The 25103-nt window shown below is 45.2% G+C and overlaps 1 protein-coding gene and 4 non-coding genes across 7 annotated transcripts; 4 read left to right on the forward strand and 1 right to left on the reverse strand.

The window, feature by feature from the left end:
• Positions 1-315: 315 nt before the first annotated feature.
• idh1 (isocitrate dehydrogenase (NADP(+)) 1) lies at positions 316-25055 on the reverse strand. Of its 3 annotated transcripts, none has more exons than XM_035408630.1 (9): positions 11143-11176; positions 9109-9238; positions 5590-5881; positions 5062-5164; positions 4264-4441; positions 2516-2667; positions 2074-2214; positions 929-1091; positions 316-496 (listed from the first exon to the last, which is right to left on the reverse strand). In XM_035408630.1, the coding sequence occupies exons 1-9, from the start codon at positions 11174-11176 to the stop codon at positions 403-405; spliced, it is 1287 nt and encodes a 428-aa protein (XP_035264521.1). In that variant the 3' UTR covers positions 316-402. The 3 variants fall into 3 exon arrangements, with proteins under 3 accessions (XP_035264521.1, XP_035264523.1, XP_035264522.1); XM_035408632.1 differs by lacking the exon at positions 11143-11176 and adding an exon at positions 24920-25055 and having other exon boundaries at positions 403-496; XM_035408631.1 differs by lacking the exon at positions 11143-11176 and adding an exon at positions 10536-10654 and having other exon boundaries at positions 403-496.
• LOC118224417 lies at positions 14008-14125 on the forward strand. Its single transcript, XR_004764641.1, has one exon. It is a non-coding gene; the product is annotated as a U5 spliceosomal RNA (small nuclear RNA).
• Positions 15200-15317, forward strand: LOC118224416. The gene has a single exon (XR_004764640.1). It is a non-coding gene; the product is annotated as a U5 spliceosomal RNA (small nuclear RNA).
• On the forward strand, positions 21201-21318 carry LOC118224418. Its single transcript, XR_004764642.1, has one exon. It is a non-coding gene; the product is annotated as a U5 spliceosomal RNA (small nuclear RNA).
• On the forward strand, positions 23117-23234 carry LOC118224419. The gene has a single exon (XR_004764643.1). It is a non-coding gene; the product is annotated as a U5 spliceosomal RNA (small nuclear RNA).
• Positions 25056-25103: the final 48 nt, after the last annotated feature.

Consider the following 25103-nt stretch of genomic DNA (forward strand, 5'->3'; position numbering starts at 1 on the left):
TGTCCACCCTGCTGCACACGCCCTGTCCCAGAGGGAGGGAGGGATGGAGGGAGGGGGGTCCGGGGGTCCGGGTTCTAACTGGAGAGCTGCTCTGAGCTTCTGGTCTGGGACGGAACAGGTCCACTGCAGTCTGAGGTCAGTCAAAGTCCTGGATTCAAGGGGCCAGCAGGTGTTGAGAATGTTGCTGTGTCAATTCGTTTGTGACTGTGTGTGTGTTTGTGTGTGTGTGATTGTGTGTGTGTGTGTGCGCGTGTGTGCGCGTGTGTGTGTGCGTGTGTGTGTGTGTGTGTGCGCGCGTGTGTGCATGTATGTTCGTGTGTGTGTGATTGTGTGTGCGCGTGTGTGCGTGTGTGTTCGTGTGTGTGTGATTGTGTGTGCCAGTGTAAGACCTGTGGACAGGAATCACAGTTTGGGGTGGCTCGACAGTTTAATCTTCAGGTTCTCCGCCAGCTTCTCCAAAAATTCGAAGGTGTTCAGATAATCTGAGCGCGTGACACTGGAGAGAGAGAGGGAGCGAGGGAGGGAGGGAGGGAGGGAGAGAACGAAAAGAATAAGGGGGGTTGGTACAAGCAAGGAAACATTCAATTGCAGACTTAGGCGGTTTCAGTCCTATGGACAGACAGGGGCCCTGTGGATGTTGCTAAGCGCAGTCGGATGTTGCTAAGCACAGTCAGAGGTTGCTAAGTGCAGCCGAAGGTTGCTAAGCGCAGTTGGATGTTGCTAAGCGCAGTCGGATGTTGCTAAGTGCAGTCGGATGTTGCTAAGCGCAGTCGGATGTTGCTAAGCGCAGTCGGATGTTGCTAAGCGCAGTCGGATGTTGCTAAGCGCAGTCGGATGTTGCTAAGCGCAGTCGGATGTTGCTAAGCGCAGTCGGATGTTGCTAAGCGCAGTCAGAGGTTGCTAAGCGCAGACGGATGGACAGGCTCACTTGGGCAGGCCCTTGATGCAGGCGGCCAGGTCCTTGGTCATGGAGCCGGCCTCGATGGTCTCGATGCAGACGGCCTCCAGAGCCTGGGCGAAGACGCGCAGCTCCGCGTTCCCGTCCAGCTCCGCGCGGTGGGCCAGGCCCCGGGTCCACGCAAAGATGGACGCTGGCGAGGGGCGGAGTCAAGATCAGCGTATACACACACACACACACGACCTTACAGAAAAGACCAGCGTGTACTGGCAAGGGGGGGCGGTAGTAGGGTCAAGATCAGCTTATACACACACACACACACACACACACACGCACACACAAATCGCACGTAGCCACAGAGACAACCTTACAGAAAATACCAGCGTGTACTGGGGGGGGGGGTGTACTGGGGGGGTTTGTGCACTTGTGTTTTTTATTAGACGAGGCTTTGGAACATTTCTTATTAGAGCCTGACAAACGGAACATATTTTCCAGCTCCTTTTAAATGGAAAAGGAGCCCCTGTCTGTGCTGGAGCAGGGCAGCCTGCAGGTTCAGTAATTATGCTGCCGCTTTCACTCAGAAAGAAGATGAGTCTGCAGAGAGAATCCCGGGCTTCATATAAATGACTGTACGTGATTTGTGTGTGTGAGTGTGTGTGTGTGTGTGTGCGTGTGTGTGTGCATGTGTGTGTGTCTCTCACTTATGGGGTATGTGTGTGTGTGTGTGAGTGTGTGTGTGTGTGTGTGAGTGTACGCATGTGCTTCTCACCTATGCGGTTGGTATGTGAGTGTGTGTGTGTGTGTGTGAGTGTGCGCATGTGCTTCTCACCGATGGGGTTGGTGGAGTGAGTGTGTGTGTGTGTGTGTGTGTGTGTGTGTGCGTGCGTGCCTCACTGATGGGGTTGGTGGAGTGAGTGTGTGTGTGTGTGTGTGTGTGTGTGTGAGTATCTCACCGATGGGGTTGGTGTGTGAGTGTGTGTGTGTGTGTGTGTGCGTGAGTATGTGTGTCTCACCGATGGGGTTGGTGGAGTGTGTGAGTATCTCACCGATGGGGTTGGTGGAGTGTGTGTGAGTGTGTGTGTGTGTGTGAGTACCGATGGGGTTGGTGGAGTGTGTGAGTATCTCACCGATGGGGTTGGTGGAGTGTGTGTGAGTGTGTGTGTGTGTGTGAGTACCGATGGGGTTGGTGGAGGTCTCCTTGCCCTGCTGATGTTGGCGGTAGTGGCGGGTGACGGTGCCGTGGGCTGCCTCCGCCTCCACAGTTCTGCCGTCGGGACAGATCAGCACGCTGGTCATCATGCCCAGAGACCCGTACCCTGGGGGGGGGGGGGGGCAGAGAGGGGGGCAGGGCAGAGGGAGGCATCAGAGCTCCTGTCACTCAAAGCTGAACATCACATCACAATCACTGAGCGGACGCTCTTATCCAATCAGATCCGTGGCTACACAGGAAAATGCCCAGTGTTGATTGATTACAGAGGAATCCAACTGGGACCTTATTCCCTCTCAAAGAGTAGATTTGAGATTCATTTTCTCCTGTGTTTTGACCCTGTTATACCTGTTACACAGGTGTGTGAGGAAGAGGAGGATGAAACAGACAGGTGAAGGGGGCCCTCTCACCCTGGGCCACGGAGTCGGACTGCACGTCCCCGTCGTAGTTCTTGCAGGCCCAGATGAAGCCGCCCTCCGACTTCATGGCCTGGGCCACCATGTCATCGATCAGCCTGTGTTCGTACCAGATGCCCTTCTCCTCAAACTTAGCGTGGTACTCCCTGCAGAGAGAGAGAGTCACGGTTATCAGAGACGTCCCCCTTCTCCTCAAACTTAGCACGGTACTCCCTGCACATCAGAGAGAGTCAAAGTCATCAGAGCTAACCACCACCACCCCGTCCTGGCCCGCCCCCCCGCCCCCCCCCCCCCCCCCCCCCCCCCCCCCCCCCCCCCCCCCCCCCCCCCCCCCACTATTTCCACTTAAGGGGATTAGATGATATGTGCCGTCTAATCCAGGGGTGGCCAGCCCAGGTCCTGGAGAGCCGCAGGGTCTGCTGGTTTCTGTTGTTACTCAGCACTTAAAGCAGTCGATTACACAGATGACTCCCCTCACCAGGTTTCTTGGGTCTAAAGGGGTCGTTGTGTTTGAAGCGACAACAAAAACCAGCAGACCCTGCGGCTCCCCAGGACCAGGGTTGGCCACCCCCTTGGTCTAACCTGAACCACTCCAAACCCACTGAGCGTCATTGGTAGAGCATGACAGCTCCACACATTTAGTGACCAACCAAACCAACATCAATGCTGCTGTGACATCACAGGGTTCCGTTGCATTTGTTACGCCGGTGAGGTCATCACGTGTAAACGAGGCGTAGAGAGAAGGTGGTCACTGAGATCGTTACTGCGTTAGCAGCGATGTGAGAAGCTGCTGGTCCTGCATGCAGCCATGCAGTCTGTGCAGGGGGATGATTACATCACCACCTCAGAGGCATGACTCAGCACTGCAGAGAGGACTGGTGGAATAACAAGCTCGATAACACCAGGCAAAGGCACCACCCTTAACAGCAGGAGTGGGCAATGCTCGTCCTGGAGGGCCGGGGTGTGTGTGTGTGTGTGTGTGTGTGTGTGTGTGTGCAGGTTTTTTTCCACCAATTACCCGGGCCAAATGAGATAACAGGCTGTGTACACCAACACTGGCTCACCCGTAGATTAGATCACAGGAAAAGGTTTCATGTAGAGACACAAGGACAGACTTCGGCTGTCATTCATGTGCTTATCGAGAAGAGCAGCTAAAATGTCAGATTGTGTAAATTAGCGTTAGGGTTAATTAAGTAATTAAGACGTTCCCCATCTCTGCCGAAACAGATTTAAGCACTTGTGTAGCATCATAGAGCACATCCTCAAGACCTGGAACAGGATCCTGAATGTATTGATTTTGAGCAATACCCATTTCACAATAAAACTGGATGCTCGGTGTAAGACGGTGTTGCAAGAGGGTGAATGAGAGAGAGAGGGAGGGGGGAGAGATATGTTTATATAATATCCAGATCCTATCCTAGTATTATTGTTACTTCTTTTCCTGCATGTCACGGTTTTCCTTTTTTTCTCATTTATCAAGCTTTGGCAATACAATTTTATAAATTTGTTATGCCAATAAAGTGTATTGAGTTGATTTGAATTGGGAGAGGACGGCAGAAAAAGAATGAGAGGGGGATGAGAAAGGTTGAGTCAGAGAGGGATGGAGAAAGAGAGAGAAAGAGAAATGGGGAGAGGGATGGAGAGCGATAGAGAGAGATAATGAGAGAGGGAATGAAAGAAAAGGGAGAAGAGAAAGGTGGAGTGAGAGAGGGATGAAGAAAGAGAGAGAGGGGGACGCATACTTCTCGTAGATCTCCTGGAAGATGTCCTTGAAGCGGCCGTCGTACTTCTTGAGGATGGTGTTCTTGGTGCTGAGGTAGAGGGGCCAGCCCTTGGTCAGGCCCATCTGGAAGGAGCTGTGGGCGAAGTCCCGGATGGACCGGTCCGTGTTGTACATCCCCAGAGCCACGCCCCCGGTGCCTGAGGAGCCAATCACGACGCTTCACACACCGGCCCTCACGTTTCCCGCTCAGCGGGCTCTCACTCATTCATAAAATAAACGCACACTGTGCAACAGCCCGGCCATTCAGTGGGGCGTCTGTATCAGAGTTCAGACTCTGCAAAGTTTTTGCGCAGATAAGGTGAAAAAAAATAAAAGAAAAGAAAACGGGCAACTGATTTACCAGCCTGTTCTGACTAAGGTAAAAACAGCCCTTATGCTTATAGAACATTCCATTCTTCAAGGGCCAGATAGTGATTTACACCCAGAATACCATGAGAACGCAGTTCCTGTTCATTTAACCCTTTGAAAAAAAAGGTTTTTTGGAACGTTTTTATTTTTCAACATTCTAAATCAGTGTTCTAGAACTCCACTGCTTTCAGTCACCAGCGGTGATTGTGACATCAGCATTAGAATGTTCAGTTAAGAAGAACATTATAACAACAGGTGTGTGATCTTACACCTTAAAGGGTTAAGAACTATGAGCTCAAAAAAAAGGGGGGGGAGGGGGGGCAGTAAGAGGGAGGATAAATCAGTGAATCCTGAGACCAGGGAATAATGGAGTAGAAACGAAGATGAATGGTGGCAGGGGCGAGCGCACCTTCGAAGTCGTGGATGACGTAGGTGACGGGCTCGCCGCTCTTGGGCGTGTAGGTCATCTCCACCCTCCCCGGGCCGGGCACCACGAAGTCCGTGGCCTTGTACTGCGGGAGGGAACGCAAGGTGACCCTGTGCTGGAGGCCCTCAGCGTTTCACCACCCAGGACATTCAGGCTCAGACTTTTAATCACCCGTCAGACTCCTGCGACTGAGCCCAGATGGAACAAGAGCCAGAAACGTAACCAGCCCTCCAGGACACACACGCACACACACACACACACCCATACACCCATACACGCACGCACGTGCATGCACGCACGTACAGACACACAGACATGCACACTCTTTCTCTCTGTCTCTTTCAAACACACACAGACACACACACACACACTCCCTCAGGGTAAACAGTACTGCAGACAGAGAGAGAGAGAGACACAGACAGACACACACACACACTCTTCCTCAGGGTACAGCGGCACTGCAGAGAGAGAGAGAGAAAGAGAGGCGATGGGCGGGCGGGCGGGCGGTACCTGGTCCCCGTGGGCGTGTCTGCCGATGATGATGGGCTTTAGCCACCCGGGCACCAGGCGGGGGATGTTCTTGCAGATGATGGCCTCGCGAAACACCGTCCCGCCCAGGATGTTGCGGATGGTGCCGTTGGGCGACTTCCACATCTGCTTCAGCCCGAACTCCTCCACGCGCTTCTCGTCGGGCGTGATGGTGGCGCACTTGATGCCCACGCTGTGGCGCCGCACCGCCTCCGCCGCCTCCACCGTCACCCGGTCGTCCGTGGCGTCGCGGTTCTCCATGCCCAGGTCGAAGCTGGCACCAAAAAAAAAAAACCCAACGGGGAGAAAGGGCAAAGAATGAAGAACCTCATAGTAACACATTGGGTACAGGAATTACGTTGAAACTACTCAAATCTTTACAGTTTTGAACTTTGGGTTATTAAACATTTGAATGGGTCATAAAATGAAATACTTTTTGCTCTTAATAATACATACAGTGCCCTCCAAAATTATCCACATCCTTGAAGACAGCTTCATAAAATAAATAATAAAGGTAATCTTCTTACAGTAATTGTCATCTACTGTATACTATGCTGCAGATGGGGATAATAAAGACTCAACTAACTAATCAGCGTTACTGCATGTTTAATGGGACAATTAAATTCTTTTATATGAATAAAATTGCTCAGAGAAAAAGATTGTTTAATAAATAATATCTTTTCCCCAATAATATAGAATAATATTAGACCTCATTACAAAGGATGATATTATATAACTGAAAATAATAAAATCTGTCCTGTGTAAACACAGGACATTATCCTTTCATATGTTTACACACGCTCATCCTTTAACACGTTATCTGCATAACCAGACCATATCGGGCCCGTGTGTTGTTTTGCCTTACGAACCGGGCAAGCCTTCCTGATATGACATTCCTCTTTTACAGCACCGACGGCCTGGAGTAACTGTGGGAGACGAGATGAAATGCGGGCGGCAGTGTAGTGTAATGGGTTAGAAAGTGGTCTTGTAACCAACAGGTCACAGGTTCGATTCCCAGGGTAGGATACGGCCGTCGTACCCTTGGAGCAAGGTTCTTCACCTGCATTGCTGCAGTGTATATCCAGCTGTATAAATGGATGCAGTGTAAATGGTGCGTAAGTCCATCTGGATAAGATGCCTGTAATGAGTTTACTGCAAGGGAGGAGCTCTCCACCACAGATAGGCACAGTTCGGAATCCAGCCAGGAAGGTGGTGTAACACCAGGACATCTGGCGTTAAATATCTACCTTCTTACTCGTTTGATGTACTTTAAGTAAATACAAGATGATTACACCACTCCAATTTGGGTATTTAGGCCAAAATCAGGAGTGTTCCCACTATCTGAAGTCTCAAAAAAGCAGTCTATAGAGGCAGGGGCTGCTATGACGTGTTTTCGTCTTGGTAGTCCCTACTGGTTCTGTCATGGTCAATGTGCTGCACTGGCCATTAGGAATAATCTCAAGCAAGCATCTCTATTTGGTAGCTGGCTATTGTGCAGCACCCGTGATGACCTTTCACCCATTTCCCCCACCCCTCCCCTCCCCTCCCCTCCCCTCCCCTCCCCCCACGACATCAACAAAATGGAGGCTTGTGGCTCCACTTCCAAATGTGGGGAAGACTGTATAATCTGAATTAAACATGTAACAACAGTCAGAACTGAAGCTCTGTCCACCTCACAGACACGCAACGCTCCATAACCATGTGACTGGGGGGCTAACAGCTGGGGGCTGAAGCCCAAGAGAAGCTCACTGCTTCTCTGATTCTGCACACATTCCAGGCAACAGCACTCAGAACCCCCCTCCCCCCCCCACACACACACACCCACACACACACAACCCCCATCCCCCCTCAGTCTGAAGTGACCTTGGCTGACCTCTGTCCAAAAAACCCGCATTCCGTCTCCAAGGAAACGCGCCAAAAAGGTCTTAAAGGTCACGGGCGTTCCTAAATCCCAGCGAGACTCGACGGGTCGACCGCAGCGTGCTTCGCCTGGACTTCAAACCTCAGGTCTAAACCTCCGGACCGCAGGACTGCATCACAACCGGAGCAGCTAATCATTATGTCACAGGGGTTTAAACTCCAGCTAAGCGCGCTGCGGCTGACCCACTTAGCTTTGACGGACGCTACCAGACTGAGAACGCTACCAGGGAACCCCTACACTCTGAGATTAAGATGCACGCTACACTTTCAGATTTAGACTGGTGGGAGTTAAGATGTCACCCCCTCTCCTCACCTCTCTTAAATCGTTTTTAAATCCACTGATGATGCACGTAAAAGGAATTCATCATCGATTTATTTTTAGTGTGAGTTTTGTGGCAGACACAGTGGTGTCAAAAATAAATAAAAGCCCTCCCACATACTGTATACTTGGAGTTGTGTTATTGCAAGCACACAGTGTGCCAGAGTGCTTTTCTTTATTCTTAGAATAATTTGGTTTCTCTCCAATAAACACCTGCGATCAGTGGCAGCCGGTGAGGTAAGAGTGAATTGGGCTGGAAACTTCCCTTTAAACCGATCATTGGCCTCAACCCGTTTTCATTCATTTTCCTTGATTAAAAAAAGATCTGAATAGTCCATTGGCCAGCAAACACACCGTTTATTTCTTCACATCATGTTAGGGAGATTAAACTATAAAGTTTTAGTTTTAACATAAAGATATACACCACTCAGTTTAACACTGCATTAGTTTTAATCACAACCCGCAATAAAGGCTATCCAACAGGATCATTCGAATCACAAAATCAGCGCATTGTAGATCTTTGCCATGAATATTCTCCGAGTGTAACTGCTAAAAACAAACATAAAATGTTTTTTATTACTCGCCTAATGGTCTAATTGAGAAGAACTTGCAATGGCTGACGCCACAGTAATTTGTGAATTAATCACTGTATTTGCTAATAATCAAGGAATAAGACTGAAAACAGGTTGAGATCGATAATCGGTTTGAGAGGAAGTTTTCCGCCCGGTCGATTTTCAGCTCAGCGGCCGCCACCGCCTGTGATCTGATGAACACCCGGGTGTGCAAAGACTCGTTTAGAGATGACAGTTTTGCCAACCAATGTAAAACGTGCTTTTAGAAGAGCATGAGAGAGGTGACGCCAAGCCCACTCCGAGATAACATGCGACTGCATTAACCGCAACGATTGGTGCCGAAGGTCGGGGTATGTACATTTATTCTGCAGGGTCACAGTCCAAAGTTCTGACCAATCAGGAGTGGGAAGACCACTTCATGCACACAGAGAGGGATGTATATAGAGCGACTTACACAACTTTTTTTTTTTTACATAACATTTACATTGCGTCCAATTATACAGCTGGCTATATACTGAGGCAATGCTGGGTACTACAGCAGTGTCCAACCATGGAATCGAACCTGTGACCTTTAGGTTACAAGACCAGCTCCTTACCCGTTACACCACATTTCCACCTCCCCAGCTGAAGCGTGGCCCATGATGAGATGCGGACTCTCGGGACACACGTGAACCGGAGGGCAGGCCTCACCTGTGCAGGTCCATTTCGACGTAAGGGAAGATGAGCTTCTCCTTGATGAGCTCCCAGATGACTCTGGTCATCTCGTCTCCCTGCATCTCCACCACCGAGCCGGCCTGGATCTTCTTGGACATCTCCGCGCCTAAAAGAGACACGTGGGCTGTGAAGACACACTTTTTTTGGTGGTGGTTGGGGGTTGGGGGGGGGGGGGGTCTGCCTCATTGACAGACCCCTGGCTGCTTATCTTTGCATCCTGCACCAGCTCGTATTCAAAAATAACGTCCGTAAGGCTCAGCTACTATACTATACTACACTACACTATTGCAATACTTTACTGTAACAGACTGACACCACAACATTAGTGTGGTTGCTTCAGCAACCCGCTGCCTCCTTTCTTGCATGGTACTTTCTTTCCGCCTAAATTTCTAAATGCTACTCCTCCTACAGCTTTTAAGCTAGACATGCCATTCCAAAACTGCACTTAGCTACCAGAATCATGATGCCAGTCTACTATTTCATTATAATCTAGCCTAGCCATATAGCTATATAACTATGTTACATTAATATTTCCAATTTATTGTACTATTATTATTATAAGGCCTGTTTTATTATCATTAGTACATCAGTAATACAAGAAATGCAACTGCTACTATCAACAACAACAATAATAACGATAACAATAATATTTTTTATTATTATTGTTATTATTGTTATTATTATTATTATAACAAACCTTCACCCGATCCTACTTACTCATGCTAAAACTTGTCAACTAAACTAACCCATACAATAATTGTCATAATATTAGACTGGTAATTTTTAAGATGCTGACTTTTTCATCAGGCAACTGCCGAAGCAACCACACTAAAGTTTATTTATAAACTTTACATTCTAATTACAGTTGCTACTTTAGATGCATTCTATCGTGGGAACCACATTAACGTCAACGGGACCATTATTCAAGCAACAATGCAGTTGCAAACAGGTAATGTTGCATAACACAAAACATAACTCGCGTGATCATGCTAACCTGCTCGGCTACGTTGAATGTTGAAAGTGGACAATTCAAGGGAGAAGTTCTTTTAGACTAGGCCTACGTTATGAACTTTGATTACAAGTAGGCTATATAAATGGAACAAGGAAAATATTAAACAGGACTATATAACTTCAGACGCCACTCGTTAAAACTGCATGAAACAATGAATTAGACTACAATTCTCGGAAGCAGTTGCACCAAAACTTGCCGGTTTACCAACATTTCTTCACAACAAAGCACAACACTTGCACTAGTCTTGTCAAGTGTCGCAGTTGGAAATTATTTTTGGCATTAAGATAAAAATGGAATTTTCGATACGGCGAGATCAAACAACAAGGATTACAGCCTATGCCGCAAAGTTACGATTCAAATGAAAATTCAGCGCAACTGACGCCTACTGTACCTCCGTTAGTTTTGCGTAATCACGGGAATTGATGCTCGCGGAGTGGATGATTGAGATGGTTGGAGGCACTTGTTTGACTCAAGACGGACCTTCAAAGCTCCAGTTTTCTAGGTAGCGGCGGCTCCATTTAAACAGAGGCGTACCTCTCCCTCAAGTAACTCTCCATTCGCTTCTCCGGGACAGTGCCCCAGCCAATCATGAAACACCAGGAAAGCCGTACAACCAATAGTGGGAGCCCACCTCTTATCGCCACAGATACAGGACGGTCTAATAGGGCGGAGATTACGTGCAGCACTGCTGCGTTTGTCTGTGTCCCGAATAAATTTCATCTACGCCGTAAAGTCCACACTGTGTAGTTTAGCAACGTTGTCGTTCACTGAACTTGTATGTCGTTCTGGACACCTGATGATATGATGATCCCTTTGCTTATTCCTGGATGTAACCTTTCATGTGGCCATATTAACCACCACGTGTATTATGCCTATTAACTTAACGAAACATATTTTGTCAGGTCAATTGCCACGTCAATTTAGGCATATAGGTAGGCAACAAATTCTTAATTATGTAATTTGTAGCTCGTAAATCGCTTGCAAAAATATTCACTGACCTCCGAAGCGCAGGCGGTGAGCCACGTTCAGCATTTCCGCTTGGATAACGGATGGGGGAGGGGGGGCAATAAACTTTTCAATTCTGCCTCCTTAAAATGTGTTTAGTCATCGGCAATAGCGGAGGGAATCGTTTAGACGTAGGCTAATGTCCCGTTTCAACTAAATTTACAGATTCTGTCCCCTCGTAACCTGTTCCAATTCGCAGGTTCGCTCGTGACTGCAACTTCCTCGGTCTATTCATTGAAGGAAAGAGCCGAGCACCTCCTCTCCGAACCCGAACACTTCGGTTTAAATTCTACCCCCGTGCTATCATTTCCCACCGGCTGAGCTCCGTAGCGCATCCTCTGGCTACTATTTCGTTGAGTTCGATCACCCCATAATGCGCTTGAACCGTGTGTCGTGTTTCCGGGAATGCGAGATTAAGAGAATCCTTTTTCACCTATTCATATGAATTTTTACAACATACTTAGGATATCGTGTTAAAATACGTAATACACAGACTGACATAATGTTATTCTGTTTCCTGTTCAATTAACTTATCACAAGGAGTAGCCAGTCGTTTAAATAAATAAATGTTTTGGAATATTTAGTTTTCTAATGAACCTCATTCATATTTCAGTTAACAAAGGCACTCTGCACATACCACACTTAGTGGGAGAACAACATTATTTCACCACATATGACAATGGAGTGGTCGGAATCAGAGTTTGTCCAATGGAAAGTTTGACATTGGGCTGTACCATGGTCCTTGTCAACTGTCTAGAGGGTAGTGAGTAGGGGGCTGCATTTGAGTCCCATCCCAGTTGCTGCTCTACACTCCTCAAGTAGGATGTATTTTTGCAGTCAAGTAAGTTTGGTATGACTGCTCAGTCATGCCCAATACACTGTAGTTATCTGATATTTCAGCTCTTGGGCAGTCATCAGCAGAGGGTCTTAAGATCATTGCTGACATCGTGAATTTAACCTCAAGGCAGTAGTTTCTTAACAGAAACGGCTGTGTCTCTTATTGCCGTGTTACTCAAATCATGGCCCTCCAGATCCAAGAACAGCTGCTTCCCCTCCACCCTCCCTTTACCTGGGAGTCAGATGTAAACACAAGTCGCAGTAGCTGTTCAGTTAATTACCTGGGGGGGGGGGGGGAGAGAAGACCAGGGCCTGTTTCGGATTCGAGGTCCACATTTAAGTATCCGTGTCTTATTAACTTTGTGTGGTCGACCATTCCTGGCAGGGGTTGTCAATTACACCTCCTGGAGGACTGGTGTCTATTGAGGCTGTCGTCTCCAACAATTATCCAGGCTAAATTAGTTTACGCCAACGCTGGTTCACTGGCAGATTAGATCACAGCACAACGTTTCATACAAGGGGGCACAAGAGTGGCCCTCGGGTGTCGTTCGTGCGCGCATCAAGAGGTGTAGCTCAAATGGCAGATGGCGTGAATGCTAGGGCTTTTTAAGTAAGAAGTTGGCATGAAAACCAGAACTCATGGGACAGTGATTGCCAGCTCGGAGCTATCATCTAAGACTGCATATGAGTCTTGTCCCTGTGGCGATACCCTCCTCTTGAGCGAGAGGGCATATTCCCTTGTCATTTGTCACTATGGGAAAAGTTCTTCCACATGCGCACAGCTGGCGCACGAGCTTGTCCACATCTTACGATTTTCTTTTTTTTTCTTTCTCTTGAATCCACTTTGCCATCTGGCATCCACATCTTAAGCCAGTGTTTTTCAACCCTGGTCCTGGGGACCAACTATCCTGCATGTTTTAGATGTCTCCCTGCTCCAACACACCTGAGTCAAATGAATGGGTCGTTATCAGGCTTCTGCAGAGCTTGATGATGGCCCATTCATTTGAATCAGGAGTGTTGGAGCAGGGAAACATCTAAAACATGCAGGGCAGTGGGTCCCCAGGACCAGGGTTGAAAAACACTGTCTTAAGCTATATGGGTAAACAAACGCGTTTTGGAGACGGGAGTATCATTCAAAATTTTCCCGCCTTATATTTTTGGGTTGTTTTATTAGCAAAGCGTTTGAGCTCTGGCTTGTTGCCGCCACACTTTTTGCGTACGGTTCCGTAAACGATGGTTCGGTAGGAATTTATCGTCCTTTCCGGGTCTGATGTGTCCCACTCGTAACAAAAATCGCCTGTTTGTCAGCACTGTTTGCAACTATCCAGCAACAACTGTCCAGATGAAGATCAGAATATACTGATGAAAAAAGACCGTTGTCAGTCAAAGACAGGAGATTGCTCAGCAAATAGTTTAATCTGTTTGTTTTTTATTATTATTTTCACAATGCAGAATGCAAAAAGCCTGCTTGTTCCCAGTCTTTTTAGTGGGGAATGTCTTCTATTTCAGATTTTCGAAGTAAACAGGTGTTCAGAGTAATATGTGCAGTGAGACGAAATAAGACTGTAGGGGGCTCACCGTGTGACCGAGTCACTGAGACGATAAAATGAGTTACCGTTTACATATGGGGCAACGTTTTTCAGTTATGCGTTCATTTTTGGGTAATTAAACAATGCAGATCTATAGGCCTACTGAGCCAGTAAGCTCAGTAGCCTAATACTGAAATGTAGCCTAAACATTAAACCAAAAATTGGAACGCAGAAACGCAGCGTACACTAAAGGGTTAAATGAACCTTAAGTGTGACGTCACATTTGAAATGACCTACTGCGCACTCGTACTTATTAAATGTTTCTGCTCGTAATTACACTTAAGATAACAATTGTAATGTAATGCAAATCCACTCAATGCACCGTATTAAGAACAGTAGTCCGGTCAGTTAATAGGATCGTTGTATCGGATGTGTATTCTACCCGTCAATGTGTGAAGTGGTGCTTTTGATCCGGTCCCTTGGCACCTCAGTACACTCTGGTTTCTCTTCAGATCGTATAAATCTTTCGCCTTTTACTAAAGATTTCCGTGGAGAGGAACATTTATGAGTATCAACTAATTTTTTGTTAGCCCTGCTTTACGGTGGGGCTTCCTATACTGGTTTTAAAAAAAGAAATCCCAACTAGAAATGTAATATAAATACGTTAAGACGAATCTTACGTTGGTTAATTATTCCACTTATGAAGTAATTCGGATTCCATTGCAGGATGGGGGTTTCGCTTCATAAAAATCACGCATTTTCAACGAGGGAAGTTGTTGCACACACAAATGCGTTCTGTCCATACGCTGTATGGTTCTGTCACTCAAATAAACCGAAATGATGGCACGTCCATGAAAATAATTTTCGGTGTTCTACATTTGGCCGTTCAATCAACACTGCGTGACAAAATATGAAGTTCTGTGACTTCACAGAATTCTAGAGGTGTGCATCAATTTTTTAAAAACAAAAGTAGATGTTGGGATGGCAGGAATGCCATCCCGCCAAGTTACGCCTTGGCGGGGGCATGCCCCATACCTATACAGCACCGAGAGTTTGGCACTTTTCAGGGTTCCCCACATAAATAACCACAACAGCCACAGACACTCAGCCCTTAAAAACATTAAATTCTGTACATTCTCACCCCATTTCAACAGACAGAATTCATAAATAACTTCACATGTCCACACAATAAAGGCCCAAACTAAGGGGATTTTGCGTTTTCTCCTCCTTCTTCTTCTTCTTCTCATTCTTATTTTTCCTGCCACCTATCCCACTAACAACATGTCTCCCCATTGGACATTTACATCTACATAATAATAAACCTAATAATGCAGATCTATACTGAGCCAGTAAGCTCAGTAGCCTAAATACTGAAATGTAGCCTAAACATTAAACCGAAAATTGGAACGCAAAAACGATGCGTACACTAAAGGGTTAAATGAACCTGGGGTGTGACGTCACATTTGAAATTACCCACAGTGCACTCGTTTCTGTACTTATTAAATGTTTCGGCTCGCATTTATACTTAAGATAACAATTGTAATGCAAATCCACTCAATGCACCGTATTAAGAACAGTAGTCCGGTCAGTTAATAGGATCACTGTATCGGATGTGTATTCTACCCGTCAATGTGTGAAGTGGTGCTTTTGATCCGGCCCCTAGCAAAGTCGTTAGCAACTCAGTACACTCTGGTTTCTCTTCAGATCGCATAAATCTTTCGCCTTTTACTAAAGATTTCCGTGGAGAGGAACATTTATGAGTATCAACTAATTTTTTGTTAGCCCTGCTTTACGGCGGGGCTTCCTATACTGGTTTAAAAAAAAAAAAATTTTAATCGGAAGCGTAGTGTAAATACACTGGGAAGAATCGAGGTTGATGAGTTGTTCTGCTTATGAGGTAATTCGGACTTCATCGCACGACGGGTGTTTCGCTTAACAAAAATTACGCATTTCAACGAGGGAAGTAGTTGCACACACACATGCGTTCTGTTCTTACGCTGTATGGTTCTGTCACTCAGATAAACCGAAACTGACGGCACGTCCATGAAAATAAATTTCGGTGTTCCACATTTGGCCGTTCGATCAACACTGCGTGACAAAGTATGACGTTCTGTGACTTCACAGAATTCTAGAGGTGTTCATCAATTTTTTAAAAACAAAAGTAGATATTAAATGTATTCCCCCCATTTCTCAGTAATTTCACCAGGCGCAATGTTTTCACAGATGTGAACATCAGGGGTTTGGCGTCTCGTTACCACGGGCAACAGAACCCTCTCCACAGCCCGAAGTATAAATGTAAAACGTCGTGCGATACGTCGCAATCGTCGTAGGCTACCACGAAGTATAAATCAGGTTAAAGCCCTGCTTTGTGGCGGGGCTTCCCGTGTTCGCTCCGAAAGAAAAACGCGCTTGATCACAAGTAGGCTAATTTACTTGCTGCATCGTGTGCTGTTACATTTGCTACGATTAATCACGTTTGTTCGTTACGTTAGATTAGTTACACTACACAGTTACCTAAACGATTGAGGCTTCTCTAAATCAGCACGAATTCAGACCCAAGTATCCAGGTGAAGGTATTTAACCTTCTCATCATCTACCAATTGATTAACTAGAAAGGTTACAATTCCTGGAGGAATTGTGTGGGGTTTGCTTACCGATGGGTATGAGCAATATGTTTTGTGGACTCTAGAGGGCGCCTAAATTAACATTCTACAATGCTTTCCTATGGTGAAAAATTGCTCACAAAAAATTGAATATCTCAAGAAGTTTTGAACATTTCAAAAAAATCTGTGGAGCTAGATGTCTGGAACTAGTCGGTCATGTTGGTGTAAAAAGTCTGAACGTAGTGCAAAAACTGTAGGACTAGTTGGAGCTAGAAAACTTCGGCGGAAAGTGCAGATAATTAAAAAAAAAAAAAAAAGAAAGATATCAAGCAATCCCACTAATGAAGTGCAGAGCAACAAAAAGAAAACCGGTTCCCCAGGACCAGAGCTGCAGCCTTAAATTCAGTCGGATGAAAACCATTCCAGTGTTTAATACACTGACCAACAACCATGGACTCCTCCAAGCCAGAGAATCGCAAAATCAGTCCGCGGGGACACCGTGTACGCTGGGTTTTTTCTTTTCTAACAATTGAAACAACGGAATTTTTAAGCTGTTGACATGTCTTTATTACACTTTTCGTGTTTTATGGGATTGTTTACTCTCTTAAGCCACATTATGTCAGAAACAGCTATGGTTGCCATGAAGAATAAAAAAAATCCCATCTTCACGTTCTGCTATACTGCAAGCGATTACTTGAAGCAACGAATGGTGCTTTTTAACTGGTCAAATTCAAGATTGAGGCGAATCAATAGGCTCTTAATTGGTGAAAAGTGTGGACACATGGCCACTAAAATTAACCATATGGTAGATAATGAAGAATTGAAAAGACAAAGAAAATGATAATGAGCCAAACCTACATTGTGATAACAAGCTCAAGGAAAAATTATAATTTATGTTTAAGGAACTTAAACACATGTTCAACAACTTAATTAGTAGCCTGTTTTCTCATCCCAGTCTTTAATTTTATCAGTTAAAAAAAATTTTGTCAGCTCCTTTTGTGTAATTGGCTGCAACATAGCACAACAAGCACAATGTGAACACAGGACTTGTATTCTTCCTGGCATGCATAGTTCTTTCTGACATAAAATGTGGCTTAAGATGGTAAATTCTCCCTTAAACATGACACAGACCTAGTTAAGCGAAATGAACTGCTTTGTTAAAATTCTGGGATTGCAGCTCTGGTGGGAATGACAACCAGCGTGCCTCGTCCCCCGGGGGCCGAGCCTGAGAAGCACAGCTCTGGCAGCCGAGAGCTGGAGAACAAAGATAATTGTCTCTTACAAAGCAGGAGAAGATACTCCACTGTCAGGCTGAAACGTCATTAAGACATGGACGTTAAGGGGAAACTGTTGAAGCCAAGGCCAGACCTGGGGCCTGTTATCACAAAGCAGGACTACTGAGTTATAGCTGGATAACTGCACTGAGTAAAACCCGGAACCGTCTCAAATCTGGAACATGGACTGAAGTAAAAAGAGCTGTTCTGGGTTTTACTCAGCGCGGCTATGCAGCTATAGCTCAGTAATCCGGCTTCATGAAACAGGGCCCTGGAAGACTTTCCAAGTATTGCCCGTAGACAGGTCAGGTACGCCAAGCCCCCCCAGCAGAAAGGTTTACATTACATTGCATTACATTACATTACAGGCATTTGGCAGACGCTCTTATCCAGGGCGACGTACAACAAAGTGTATAACCATAACCAGGAACAAGTACGATGAAACCCCTAGAGAGAAGTACCGGTCCAAGTGCAGGGAACAACCGCATAGTTCAACTTGGACCCTGAAGGTTAAACTGATTAACACTAACAACGAGAACGGCAACAACGCAGTCTATGGAAAAAATACAAGCAGTAGTTAAGACAGTTAATGCGCCTAAGTCACCTACGAAACAGCTGCCTAGTTACAACCCTAAGCTTACAGTAATTTACAGGTGGGTAGGGAGGGATGGGGAGAGGTGCAGCCTGAAGAGGTGAGTCTTCAGTCGTCGTTTGAAATGGGTCAGTGTCTCAGCTGTTCTGACCTCCACAGGGAGGTCATTCCACCATCGTGGGGCCAGAACAGACAGGAGACGTGTTCTGGAAGTGCAGGTGCGAAGAGGGGGAGGTGCTAGGCGTCCTGAGGTAGCAGAACGGAGGGATCTGGCTGGCATGTAGGGTTTGAATATCTTGTGGAGGTATGCTGGGGCTGATCCCTTGACTGCCTGGTATGCTAGGACCAATGTTTTAAATTTGATGCGAGCTATAACAGGCAGCCAGTGGAGGGTAGTGAGCAGGGGAGTGACGTGGGAGTGTCTGGGGAGGTTGAAGACCAGGCGAGCCGCAGCATTCTGAATGAGTTGCAGGGGTCTGGTGGCAGATGCCGGTAGTCCAGCCAGAAGATAGTTGCAGTAGTCCAGGTGGAATAGAACCATTGCTTGGACCAGGAGCTGGGTTGAGTAGGTGGTGAGAAAGGGGCGGATTCTGCGGATGTTATATAGGAAAAATCTGCATGCCCGGCTTACTGCTGCAATGTTCTTGGAGAGGGACAGCCTGTTGTCCATCACCACTCCGAGATTCTTGGCACAGGGTGATGATGTCACTAAGGTGTCCCCTAGGGAAATGGAAAAGTCGAGGAGGGGAGAGGATAGAGCAGGAATAAAGATTAGCTCCGTTTTTCCCGGGTTGAGCTTCAGGTGGTGATTGTCCATCCAGCTCTGTATGTCCCTCAGGCAAGCGGAGATGCGGGCAGGGACCTGTGTGTCCGATGGGGAGAAGGAGAGAAAGAGTTGCGTGTCGTCGGCATAAGAGTGATAGGACAAGCCATGGGCAGATATTACAGGGCCAAGGGATCTGGTGTACAAGGAGAAGAGAAGGGGACCGAGGACTGAGCCCTGGGGAACTCCGGTGGCGAGGGGACGGGGTGGTGATACCTTACCCGCCCAGGCAACCTGGAAGGAACGGTCAGAGAGGTAAGACTCAATCCACTCAAGGACTGTGCCGCAGATCCCTGTTGCTGCCAGGGAGGACAGTAGGATAGAGTGCTCCACAGTGTCAAATGCAGCGGAGAGGTCTAGAAGAATCAGGACAGAGGAGAGGGAGGCTGCTCGTGCGGCATGGAGTGACTCACTGACCGAGAGGAGTGCAGTCTCGGTCGAGTGGCCAGGCCTGAAGCCAGACTGGTGGGGATCAAGCAGGTTGTTGTGAGAGAAGAAAGCAGAGAGTTGGTTAGATGCGGCACGTTCAAGTGTTTTGGATAGGAAAGGGAGGAGAGATACCAGGCGGTAGTTCTGAATGACTGAAGGATCTAGTGTGGGTTTCTTCAGCAACGGGGTGATGTGGGCCCTCTTGAAGGATGAGGGGAAACATCCAGAAGATAGGGAGGAGTTCACAAGGGAGGTGACAAAAGGGAGGATGTCAGGTGTGATTGCCTGGAGGAGAGATGAGGGGATAGGGTCGAGGGCGCAGGTGGTAGGGCGGTGGGTGAGCAGAAGCTGGGAAACTTCAGAGTCTGAGAGGAGAGAAAATGTGGAGAAGCAGGGGTCGGAGGGCGCGGAGGGCGCAGAGGGGGCGGAGGGCGCAGAGGGGGGGTTTAGCTGACCTCACAGCAGTGGTGCAATGTGCATCATTGCTTGCACAAATGAATGAATGAATGAATGAATCATTGGATTTATATAGCACTTTTCCGAACGCTCAAAGTGCTTTACTGTGATGAGCGGGAACTCACCTCACCCACCGCCTACGTGTAGCACCCACCTGGGTGATGCACGGCAGCCATTTTTTTGCTAGAACGCAAAACGAACTGAGTGGTCAGAAGGAAGCCTTTTCTGCTGCGGACGGATTAAACTGACATCGAACTCATTTCGGTTGCCGAGGACGACCACCAAAGACTCGTCGGGAGAAAGACAGAGGAAGCATTTGAAGAGAAGAACACCTTGCCAACCGTTAAGCACAAGGGTGGACCTGTTATTGCTGTGGGGCTCTGTGGCAGCCAGCGGCACAGGAGATATTGCGTGCTGGAAAGAAGAATGGATTCAGCTAAATATGAACAATTCCTAGAAACAACGAAGTCTGTTATTGGGCTGCAATGCATTTCAGGAAGCTGTCATACTAAGCTGTGTTACTAAGTACTGACTCAGGTATCCCAACTTTGGTACGTACCACATTTACAATTGTATTTTTCCCCCAAAGTGTTAAATTAAGAAAAATAAAAAGTAATTGTCCATTACTATTTATAGAGTTATGTCATGTATCATGAGCAGAAATATTTTCAGAGGAACTAACCCAGGGGTGTACATCCCAGGTTCTGGAAAACCACAAGTTCTGCTGGTTTTTTTGTTTTCACCTTAAAATCAGTATCCAGTCCAGATCCAAGAAACTAAGTGAAGTTAGGTGGCAGCTCTAATCGATGCCTGTTTGTCCAGATGATGACCAGTAACAGAATGTTCTCAGAAAAACTATTGCAGTCAGTCAAAAACAGGGTGCTAAACAAATAGTTTAATTAATCTGTGTTCACAATATAGAACGCAAGAAGCCTGCTTCCCCCCCAGTCTGTTTATATTCAGTGAAAAATGTCTTCTGATCATATATTAGATTTTGTAAGTATATAATCGTTCAAAAGGAAGATGTGCAGTAAGAACACGAGCCACTAGAGGGCTCACCGCGTGACCGAGTCACTTACACGTTAAAACGAGTTACCATTTACATATGGGGTAACGTTTTTCAGTTATGCGGTAATTTTTGGGTAAGTAAATAATGCAGATATATACTGAGCCAGTAAGCTCAGTAGCCTAATACTGAAATGTATCCTAAACATTAAACCAAAAAGTGGAACGCAGAAACAATGCGTACACTAAAGGGTTAAATGAACCTTAGGTGTGACGTCGCATTTGAAATTACCCACAGTGCACTCGTTTTCGTACTTATTAAATGTTTCGGCTCGCACTTACACTTAAGATAACAACTGTAATGCAAATCCACTCAATGCACCGTATTAAGAACAGTAGTCCGGTCAGTTAATAGGATCACTGTATCGGATGTGTATTCTACCCGTCAATGTGTGAAGTGGTGCTTTTGATCCGGCCCCTACCAAAGTCGTTAGCACCTCAGTACACTCTGGTTTCTCTTCAGATCGCATAAATCTTTCGCCTTTTACTAAAGATTTCCGTGGAGAGGAACATTTATGAGTATCAACTAATTTTTTGTTAGCCCTGCCTTACGGTGGGGCTTCCTATACTGGTTCAAAAAAAAAAAAAAAAAAATCTTAAACGTAGTACAAATATACTGAGAAAAGCCAAGGTTGATGATTTATTCTGTGTATGAAGTAATTCGGACTTCATCGTACGGCAGAGGTTTCGCTTAACAGAAATTACGCATTTCAACGAGGGAAGGAGTTGCACACGCACACACAAATGCGTTCTGTCCTTATGCTGTATGGTTCTGTCACTCAGATAAACCGAAACTGACGGCACGTCCATGAAAATAAATGTTCTGGTGGACTTTCGAAAGAACAAGGACCTGGCGAGAGAGAAATGGGGGGTGGACCACTGGAAAGAACTCATCATATAGTCCACCCCCCTAGGAGGGGCACCTGCTCTTCACACCATCCCGAGCGCACGTATTTTTGTTTAATTAAAAAAAAAAAAAAAAACTATTTATTGTAAATATTCTTAAAATAATTATTGTTGTGTGACTATTAGTTAAATATATGTATGGGCTGATTGTATTAGGTTTCCTTCTTTTCTGTTTTTTATTTTCATGAAATTTAGTGAATGTCTATGTTTAAATGTATTTTGAGTTCCTTTTGACTTTTTAAGGAATACGTTTTAAAAAATGTAAAATGTAAAAAACCAATAAAGACACATTTTACTACAGATTTCCGTGGAGAGGAACATTTATGAGTATCAAATAATTTTTTGTTAGCCCTGCTTTACGGTGGGGCTTCCTATACTGGTTTTAAGAAAAGAAATCCCAACTAGAAATGTAATATAGATACGTTAAGACGGATTTTACGTTGGTTAATTATTCCACTTATGAAGTAATTCGGATTCCAGTGCAGGACGGAGGTGTCGCTTAACAAAAATCACGGATTTTCAACGAGGGAAGTTGTTGCACACACAAATGCGTTCTGTCCATACGCTGCATGGTTCTGTCACTCAAATAAACCGAAATGATTGCACGTCCATGAAACTAATTTTCGGTGTTCTACATTTGGCCGTTCAATCAACACTGCGTGACAAAATATGAAGTTCTGTGACTTCACAAAATTCTAGAGGTGTGCATCAATTTTTTAAAAACAAAAGTAGATGTTGGGATGGCAGGTATGCCATCCCGCCAAGTTAGGCCTTGGCGGGGGCATGTCCCATACCTATACAACACCGAGAGTTTGGCACTTTTCAGGGTTCCCCACATAAATAACCACAACAGCCACAGACACTCAGCCCTTAAAAACATTAAATTCTGTACATTCTCACCCCATTTCAACAGACAGAATTCATAAATAACTTCACATGTCCACACTATAAAGGCCCAAACTAAGGGGATTTAGAGTTTTCTCCTCCTTCTTCTCATTCTTATTTTTCCTGCCACCTATCCCACTAACAACATGTCTCCCCATTGGACCTTTTACCGACACCAGCCAAATCTTCACCTACATAATAATAAACCTAATAATGCAGATCTATACTGAGCCAGTAAGCTCAGTAGCCTAATATGGAAATGTAGCCTAAACATTAAACCAAAAATTGGAACGCAGAAACAATGCGTACACTAAAGGGTTAAATGAACCTTAAGTGTGACGTCACATTTGAAATTACCTACTGCGCACTCGTGTTCGTACTTATTAAATGTTTCTGCTCGTAATTACACTTAAGATAACAATTGTAATGCAAATCAACTCAATGCACCGTATTAAGAACAGTAGTCCGGTCAGTTAATAGGATCACTGTATCGGATGTGTATTCTACCCGTCAATGTGTGAAGTGGTGCCTTTGATCCGGCCCCTACCAAAGTCGTTAGCACCTCAGTACACTCTGGTTTCTCTTCAGATCGCATAAATCTTTCGCCTTTTACTAAAGATTTCCGTGGAGAGGAACATTTATGAGTATCAACTAATTTTTTGTTAGCCCTGCCTTACGGTGGGGCTTTCTATACTGGTCAAAAAACAAAATAAAAACGCAATGGAAATAATTACAACAACGTTTATTATTGTGAAGTCTGGTATTTCAGGACTTACATGAATCGATCACTTTCTGCTTTTGTATTTGTGAAGGTCTGCTTTGTTCCATTTATGTTGAAATGTTTACCTGTTTTTTTTTTGTTTCTTATTTTTTATCTTTGAATATTGAATGTTAAATGAAAGATGTTTTATGGTCTGGAATTTTGTAAACCAATAAAGACACATTTTACTGAAGATTTCCGTGGAGAGGAATACATATGAGTATCAGCCAAATATTTTTGTAGGTCCTGTGTCAAACTACAAAGGAATTGAACGTTATGCTAGATTACATTAGAGCAACGTTCATAAGTACTGAGTTTGTATGTTAGCCCTTCTGCTTTACGGCTTCCCACTCTTCTCATGCAAAAGAAAAATAAGCTATTGCAAAACAGAAAGCATTTGCATTAGTGGTATTTACAGAAATGGCATGTTGTATGTATGTCAGAGGTTATTTCAACATGTTTTCACTTCGAAAATAAATTTAAAAAGTAAGTAATTTGACCAGGAGTACCCAGACTTTTGCTTTGCACCAATTTCTATTTTGATAAAATGTTCAGTTATATTTAAAGCAGGCACTTAAGTAAATAAACTGCAGGTGCTTACTTGTATAAACAAAGTATCACATAAACACTGAAATCTGTTTATTTTTAGGCATTGATCACAACTGTAAAATTGTTTTCAATGTTTTACTGCATGTGGCATGCCTCAGTTTGTGACTACAACATGTTTTGTAACTATTTGTAACAACCAGAAAGTTTTCTTTTTCTCCTTTCGAAGGTATCGACAGTAGAATTACATTCAGAGGAACTAATGTAAAAAAAAACATTTGTTTTCACCTTAAAATCAACACCCAATTCAGACCCAAGTAACCAGGAGAATTTAGATAATTGTTTCACCACCTGCTTTAATCGATTAATTAAATGCAGAGTAACAGCAAAAAACCAGTCGAGCCTCCAAGGCCAGGGGTGTATTTCACGAATCTGGATTACAGAGTTAGCTGGATACTGACCTGAGTAAAGGCCAGATCCCTCCAAAATCTGGAACATGGACTTAAAACCTGGTTCCGAGTTTTACTCAGCGCAGTTATCCAGCCTACTCAGTGATCCTGCTTCGTGAGATTCCCCTCCTGGCCTAAAGCCCCAGAACTAACCTGTTTCCCAAAGGATATGAGAGACATTTCCTGCATTTGTTCAGCAGATGGAGCAATTTCCCATTTTACGAGGAAAAAGTTAAAACAAAATGGTAACACGACAGAGAGGTTTATCGTTAAGATTTGATGTTTCTTCTCAATTTTACACACTTTAAACCTATTTTTATATTTTCATGCTATTAATAGCCGCTGATAACTGGCGGATTTTCTGCATTTTAGTTACGATCAATTCTGCTCACCTAAATTATTTCTGTTAACATTCTGATTAAAGTAAAAACCAAATAAGCACGAGCCCATATCTTTTACTGGGGGGCTACTGTGTTCTGCCCCGCGAATTTGCAGTTAAGCTGATGATCCCATCTCGTTTGGAAACACTGAAGCACTGCCACAACAACCCTCGAATTGACTTCAGACAATTATCTGCGCACAATTGTATCTACCACGAAAATCTACCGCCCATTACCTGTGCGCCTTTGAGCAGGTGGGTGGTGATAGTCCCAAATGCGCAGCAGGTGCGCGTGCTCCAATGTGGCAACGGCTCGAGGGAAGAGATCTCAACGACTTCTAGGTTTTTTGTTTTTTTCCTGAGATGAGGAGTTACATAAAATGTGGAGCTTATAACAGATGAACGAAATTACAATTTCACA

The sequence above is a fragment of the Anguilla anguilla genome, chromosome 3 (assembly GCF_013347855.1).
Source record: "Anguilla anguilla isolate fAngAng1 chromosome 3, fAngAng1.pri, whole genome shotgun sequence".
Taxonomy (NCBI): Eukaryota; Metazoa; Chordata; class Actinopteri; order Anguilliformes; family Anguillidae; genus Anguilla; species Anguilla anguilla.